General features: G+C 34.5%; 1 protein-coding gene across 1 annotated transcript; it reads left to right on the top strand.

The window, feature by feature from the left end:
* Positions 1-2260: 2260 nt before the first annotated feature.
* Positions 2261-4769, top strand: LOC110030743 (acid phosphatase 1-like). Its single transcript, XM_020733633.1, has 3 exons — positions 2261-2670; positions 3323-3532; positions 4592-4769. The coding sequence occupies exons 1-3, from the start codon at positions 2261-2263 to the stop codon at positions 4767-4769; spliced, it is 798 nt and encodes a 265-aa protein (XP_020589292.1).
* Positions 4770-7789: the final 3020 nt, after the last annotated feature.

Below are 7789 nucleotides of genomic sequence, written 5' to 3'. Positions count from 1 at the left end.
TCAGCTCGTGTTCGGCTAGCTTATATTTCGAACTCAAGAAGTGTGCTCTTGTTTGGCTCGTTTGCTTAGTGAGTCGAACACGAGCGTTCACGAACAAAAAGTTATTTTAACAACTTTAATCACAAAGGCAGAAGATGTTAAGGATTGGGTCAAGATTTAAAACATCATTTGAATCTATCATTTGAATCTATTCATTTGAATCTATTTTAATAATTTTTATTCTATCTTCTTCATTAATACTTTTAATTGATTATAAATCTTTATAGCCTTGTAGTCAATTAAATTTTTAAAACACACTACTCATCAAAGAGATATATATAATTGATTAGTAGTATTTCCAGCCGAACACGAACGAACAAATATTTGTTTGTGTTGTTCGCGTTTGGCTCGTTAACTTAGCGAACGAGCTGAACACGAGTTTCTTAACGAGCTGTTCGCGAACAACGAGCCGTTTTGACAGCCCTAAACACACGATAATGAGGAAGAATTATTCCATATGTCCCCATTTTGAAAATTTAAAACCCCTGAACCAGGTCATGATAATCTTGTCCAATCTAATCAGCATTGTCAGATTATATCCTGATAATTTGTAAATATTTCAAACTATGTTTGATTTGCTAACACATTACATCCAAATTGATTAATCTATCATTAAACATCAAATAGGGAGGCCGGCCGGCCCTAAATCACAACAAAAAAATATTTAAGATGAAAAAAAAAGTACCATAAATAAATCGGCATATATCCTTATAAACATCATAGTTAAGCAAGCACCCCAAAATAAATACAAGTCAACTAATAGTAAGAATATAAAAGTCATAACTTCAATGAAATAACATCTTGATGCCTATTTCATTATTACACCAAGTACATAAACCAAGTTAATGAAAATATAATTGTAAGCTATTTAAGCACTTTAATCATCTCTAGATTATCTAATAATTATCTAATAATTGAGAGCAATAAAATCTATATACATCACTACAGGAGAAAATACTAAAATCAATGGCAAAACAGACGACATCATTTTATGTCGGAAAAAAATGTTCTATATTCCGGCTGTCTAGCGACGGTTTATGAAGCAGATTACTTGCAGCGGCATAACTACAGAACCGGCCGTCACTTATCAATAGTAATATTTTTTTTTCAACACTATTAGTTATTATCGACGCAGTAAATCATCAGTTAACAAGCAAATATTAACTGACGATAATATTTCGTCTGTTTTCTTCAAACCGCCATCTGGCGGGGTATTTACTAACACATTTTTTTAATAAGCGATGGAAATTTCCGTTTGTAATGGTGTTTAGAATCATTGAAAGTTGTTTATAAGCCATCGGAAATAATCATTTATGCAGCCTACACATTCTTCGCAAACACTTTTATAACATCTGTATGCATCTATTGCCCATTTTATTTCAATTTAATGAAAAAAAAAAATATTAACACCGGAAATATTCCCAGAACACAATAATACATGAATATCACCATAATAACACCTGAATAATGCGGAATAAGACAGAAGAATATTCACTTATGCTAAAACAAATTTTTTTTTTAATTTTTCTGTCACCTCCACGTGGCGTGATTTTATTAGACTCCAGACGTACCTCTACGTCCGGACGTAATAATTTTTCACTATAAAGTGGATGGCCGATAGTTCCAATAATGATAATTGTAATAATTTATTAGTACAAAACATATTTAGTTCAAATTTTATCCACATTAATCTAATTATGCTAAATTGAATAAATTAAACTTTGTTCTCAATTCCTATTACCCTTGCACTCCACATTACCTATGTTGTGCCGTGCAAGTTAATAACAAAATAACAATGAATTAAAAAATATATATATATATTCCTTTTTTAATGGATAAATTTATCTCATGACAATTTATTTCTTTCAAATTCTTATTATTTTTTCCTTAGCTTTCTAAAAATTCAAACTTCAAACTAATAAAATCTATATTGCATTGATACTCATAATAATAAACAATAATAACTATCTCACATCCCTTATATTTACATGATGCACAATGCATCAACCGATTATAAAACCTATATCTTACATATAATGTATATTTGTAAAATATATTTTTAATGATAAATATAGCCATCATCCATGTCATATATTGTTGTATGTGCATGCATATCATATCCAATCATATTAGTGCATATTAAGAAGTCAATCCAATCCCCTTATAAAAACCCCCCAAAACCTCCCCAACACTCACCCCTATACCCATATTTATATTCACCATGCAACTCCTTCTCCTTCTCCTTCTCATCCTCTCCCTCTTCCTCTTCTCACCCTCGTTCACCCAAAGCCTTCCTGTTCCCCCGCGAGGCGAAATCCATCCTTCACGCAAGTGGGTCAACATAGCTAGGGCGACCAGGAAATTGGAGAATGTGTCGTGCTCGAGCTGGCAACTCGCCACAGAGACCAACAACCTGCGTCGATGGAAGTCAATTCCTGCCACATGTGAATCATATTTTGGGCATTATTTTCTGGGGCATAGATATAGAGATGATTCAGCTCTGGTTACCAAGGAAGCCTCAAAATATGCACGGAGGCGTCAACTTTCAGGTGGTGGGAAGGATATTTGGATCTTTGATATTGACGAGACTTCCTTGTCTAACTTGCCCTTCTTCTCCAAGCTTGATTTCGGGTATTGTTCAATATACATACTCATTAATAATAATTCAATCAATATCTTCAAATATATATATTATTAACTACTAAAAAAGATATATAGAACATATTTTGTAGCTCAAAATTGTAAAAATTTCAAACATTGGAACTCACGCAAAAGCTTCCATGGCATATGACAATGATTGACAGAAAATAAAAATAATAGCAATTAAATAACATATAAAATTTAAATATATTTTTTGAATTTATATGACTTAGAGTTTATCGAAAATTATTTCATCAGGACTCCTAACGTAGAGATGCGTTCGGAGTTTACTGATATGCGGACACATGACTTCAAGAAAATGTGTGTTTTTTCTTATGATCCGGCCCGGTAACATACAAGAATATTCCTCCTGTGTTATTCTGCATTATTCAGGTGTTATTGTGGTGGTATTGATGTGTTATTGTGTTATTATAATACCGGGAATATTCTCAAAACATAATAACACATGAATACCTCCACAGTTAAACTTAAATAATGCAAAATAACACTGAGGAATCTTCTTCTGCACTAAAATGTTTTTTTTTATTATTTTTTTATCACATCTACGTGGTGTGATTTCATTAGATTCCGAACGTTTCTCTACATCCAGAGTCCGGATATAATATTTGTTCTTAAATTTCAGCTTGAAGCCATACAGCGAAGCACAGTCGGACAAGTGGGTGGCGGCGGGGGCGGCGCCGGCGTTGCCGGAGAGTCTGAAGCTGTACAAGGAACTGCTAACGTTGGGGATAAAGGTGGTGTTTTTGACGGGAAGAACGGAGGAGTTCAGAGAGATAACGGCGCGCAATCTTAAGAAGGTTGGGTACCACTCCTGGGAAAAGCTCATACTTAGGTGAGTAATTATATTAAAATAATTAACTGATGAATAATTCATCTTAAATTTGATTAATATTTAATTATGTTTGTTTAAATTAATAAATGAATAAATTAAAATTTTTTTTTTTTAAATCTCGGATGTTAAATGAGCAAATTTATTTGTTATTAGAGAGATAATTTGCTAAATGATTTATAGTTATATGTTTAATTAATTAAATAATATTTGATTAGTTTGGGATTATTTGATTATATTGTTAATAATTGTAAATTATAAATTAATATTAATATGCATTTAAATTTAAATGTACTTTCTTCTTCTTTTCTTATTTTAATAAATCTATTTGTTAATGATTAATAATAATATTTGATTGCAAAAAAATACTTATAATTTAAGTATTATTTAATAATTTAATTATATGTTAATTTGAAATTCATTGAACGGTTTATTGATTTAGATTTAAAAAATTGTTTATTAATAATTTTATATAAAATTAAGTATTTATTTAAATTTTTAACTTATTTATTAACTTCATATAAAAATGAACTATAAAATGATTTTTTTTTTAATTCTATATAAAAAATCATGTATTCATTAAAAATTTTAGCTTGTCCAATTAATATAAAAACCAAGTATTTAATAGGTTCATTTAGATATATGACACATAATTTTTATATATTCACTTATCTCGCGCCTAAATAAGCACTCAAATCCATAGTCAAAGAGTATTTTTCTTGTATAAGCTTAAAACACCAAAATGTAAATATAAAAGTTTTGGTGTGAGATATTTAAATCCACAAGAACGAGGCACTTGGTATATAAATTTCACGTAACATTAAAAAAACTACGTATAAATCATGTATAAACATGAAAAAAAGGTTAAGCAAGTCAAATATGAACACGAATATAAAAACTCAGTTCAAGCTCGAACTGAATATGAACATCTTATGATTCATCTAAGCCTCGTTCAATTCATGACGTGGCTCGGCTCTGCTCAATCATTTCCTTACATTTCTATTCACCTTTGCTTTATTTCTAATATTCCCTTTTTATTTTTATATTTATTTTTAATTATAGAAAAGGGAATGAGCTGGAGATAACTGCGCTGGAATACAAATCAGCTGAGAGGCTAAAATTGGTGAAGCAAGGCTACAGAATTGTAGGAAATATTGGGGATCAGTGGAGCGATATATTAGGCTCACCGGAAGGTGACCGCACCTTCAAGCTCCCCAACCCTTTGTACTACATAAGCTAAGCTATGAGGTTGATTGTTGTTTGGGCTTGAAAAAAAAAAATTTCTTTTGGGGTCTCTTTTGCACTTTCTATAATCCTCAAAAATAATCAGAATATTTGTCATATTGGGTAAATTTTGAAATATTTATTAGTAACGTTTTAACGAGTGAAATAAGGTTTTCTTGACTGGTTGTAATTTAAAAATAGTTGTTGAGAGTTACAGTTGAAATGATTTCATTTTGTTGAATCGTGAATGGTTTACATTATTTGAAAGAGTCAGCTTATTAGATTTTTCTTTTGTGGTCGAATGTAATGCGAAGAAAATAAATTTGAATGAAAACCTTCTCAGAGTTCGTTATTCTTTTGTGTGTGTGTGTATGATTTACTCGGAGTGCAGTCGGGATATACTCGAGTGTATTCAGGGCGTGCATTCCTAATAGACAAGCATGGATGACCGCACATAATATTTTCTCAATCATTTATCTCTTATAATAACTAATTTAATCAGAATATTGCACCAAATTTACCCATCAAATGACAATTATTGCTCATTTGTGAAATCTTGCATCTGTGAATAAAAAAAGGTAATTGGAAGATTTACATGCATACCTTAATTCTTATGTATTTACATATCTAAAATCTATAGGATGATTTATAAATATGTGTCATCTTAACTATTCATAAAGAGGTGTATTTCACATTTTAAAAAACAAAATAGTAATTTTTGTATATAATAAAAAGGATTTGAGCGGTATGAATGTGAAAATTAAAGTTTAGGCAATAGATATGAAAATACTTGTAGGGTATGTGTTGAGTGTTCCTAACTAAGGGCTCGTTTGGCACCGTATTTTTCAAGTGGTGCGGCCCAAAAACGCAAAAAATGTCGTTTGGTTATCGCATCACAGTGGCGGTGTTAAAAATTTTCGTTAAAATGCAGCCGCGAGATCAAATTTGCGGCCCGCTTTTCTCCTCTCTCTACTGTGGGCATATTTACCCCACGATCCCTCTTCTTGCATTACCCCTCTCTCGACCCCGCCCCCTCTCCCATGATTCTTCTGCCCTAGGTGGATATCTTTCATGGATTTGTGGTTCCAGTGGCTATTTTCGATTGTGAGTGGATATTCTGGTGATTTTTACATTCTTGTACCTCTCCCGCTCTTTCGTTCTACTTGAATTTTGGTGGTTTGTGTACTCTGTGTTCTGTGTGGTGGAGGTAGTCCATCAGCTTGGTAGATTTATTCGGTTGGTGGTCATTTTAGTCGGTGGTTATTCAGTTGAGATGTGTATTCTCTCACCCCCTCCCTTTTCTTCTTGACTCAGTTTGGTGGTTGTGCAGTGTTCATTCTTCTTCATTTCTTCTCTATTTTTCACCTCTTTTCTCTCTTCTCTGTGTGGTTGTGTGCATTATTCTGATTGGCTTCATCTCTTAGCTCGGTTTTGGTGGTTCTTTGTTTGCTCATTTTTGTGGTTTTAATTTGATATTCTTGGCTATGTCGTTCTGATGCTTTGTGATAATCTTTGGATTTTTAGTGGTTTACCTTGTCAGCAATGCTTCGGATCCCCATGTATGTGGTTAGATTGATTTCTTTTGGTGCTTATGCTATGGGGAATTCAGATATCTTTATGAACTTTGATATTTCAGTGGGGAATTTAAAAATTCAATGGAATTTAGAGTTGGAATTTTTTGTGGTTTTCAGTTTGAGTTTGTGTTTTGCGTTGATATTCAGATTTTTTTGTGCTTTACCATTTAGCAATGCTTTAGGTCCCTTGTATGTGGTCTGTTCGATTTCTTTTAGTGCTTATGGTGTGAGGAATTCAAATATATTTAGGAACTTTTCAGTGGAGAATTTGAAATTTGGTGATGGAGTATCGTCTTGGAGTTTGTGGTGTGGTGTGGTTTGTGGTGTAAGGATTGTTTTGTGGTATGGTAGTGTAGGGCTTGGAGTTTGAGGTGTGGAGGTTATAGTGTGGAGGTTGTAGTGTAGTGTGGTTTGTGGTGTGAAGGTTGTGTCGTTGTGTGGTGGTGTTGGCCTTGGAGTTTGTGGTGCAGAGGATGTGGTGTGGTTTGATTTGTGGTGTGATAGTGTTGGGCTTGGAGTTTGTGGTGTGGAGGTTGTGGTTTGGTGGGGTTTGTGGTGTGGTGGTGTTGGGCTCGAAGTTTGTTATGTGGTTTGTGGTTTGAAGGTTGTGGTGTGGTATGGTTTTTGTGTGGAGGTTGTGTTGTGCAGTGGTTTGTGGTTTGAAGGTTGTGTTGTGATGTGGTTTCTGGTGTAGTGGTGTTGGGCTTGGAGTTTGTGGTGTGGTTTATGGTTTGAAGGTTGTGGTGTGGCATTATTTGTGGTGTGGAGATTGTGTTGTAGTGTGGTTTGTTGTGTGGTGGTGTTGGGCTTGAAGTTTGTGGTGTGGTTTGTGGTTTGGAGCTTGTGTTGTTGAGGGTGTGGTGTGGTTTGGTTTGTGGTGTGGACGTTGTTGGTGTGATGTGGTTGGTGGTGTGGTGGTGTTGGGCTTGGATTTTGTGGTGTGGCTTGTGATTTGGAGGTTGTGGTGTGGTGTGGGGGTTGTGTTATGAGGTGGTTTGTGGTGAAATGGTGTTTGACTTAGAGATTGTGGTGTGGTTGTGGTTTGGAGGTTGTCGTGTGGTGTGGAGGTTGTGTTGTGTGTTGGTTTGTGGTATGGTGGTTTTGGGCTTAGATTTTGTGGTGTGGTTTGTGGTGTGGAGGTTGTGGTGTGGGGGTGTGTTTTGTGGTGTGGTATGGTTTGTGGTGTGGAGGTTGTGATAAGAAGATTGTTGTGTGGTTTGTGGTGTGGAGGTTATGTGGTCTGATTTACGGATGCGTTGGTGTGTGGCTTAAGATTTGTGGTGTGGTGTGGTGTGGTGTGGTGTGGTGGTTTTGGGCTTAGAGTTTGTAGTGTGGTTTGTGGTGTAGAGGTTGTGGTGTGGAGGTTGTGGTGTGGGAGTGTGTTTTGTGGTTGTTGACCTCACTTTTGGTTGAGGTCTAGAAACTTCTTTAGTAGCCTAGGTCTAGCCATAAGACTTTCCTA

The sequence above is a fragment of the Phalaenopsis equestris genome, unplaced genomic scaffold (assembly GCF_001263595.1).
Source record: "Phalaenopsis equestris unplaced genomic scaffold, ASM126359v1 Scaffold000759, whole genome shotgun sequence".
Lineage (NCBI taxonomy): Eukaryota > Viridiplantae > Streptophyta > Magnoliopsida > Asparagales > Orchidaceae > Phalaenopsis > Phalaenopsis equestris.
The sequence above is the reverse complement of the archived record's forward strand: the minus strand, read 5'-3'. Positions and strand labels throughout refer to the sequence as shown.

What these genes read in the sequence shown, in the direction of transcription:
- LOC110030743 (XM_020733633.1), top strand. Translation starts at nt 2,261, where the DNA reads ATGCAACTCCTTCTCCTTCTCCTTCTCATCCTCTCCCTCTTCCTCTTC. An exon ending in TTCTCCAAGCTTGATTTCGG is followed by an intron (nt 2,671 to 3,322) that starts GTATTGTTCAAT and finishes CTTAAATTTCAG; the next exon opens with CTTGAAGCCATACAGCGAAG. An exon ending in TGGGAAAAGCTCATACTTAG is followed by an intron (nt 3,533 to 4,591) that starts GTGAGTAATTAT and finishes TTTTAATTATAG; the next exon opens with AAAAGGGAATGAGCTGGAGA.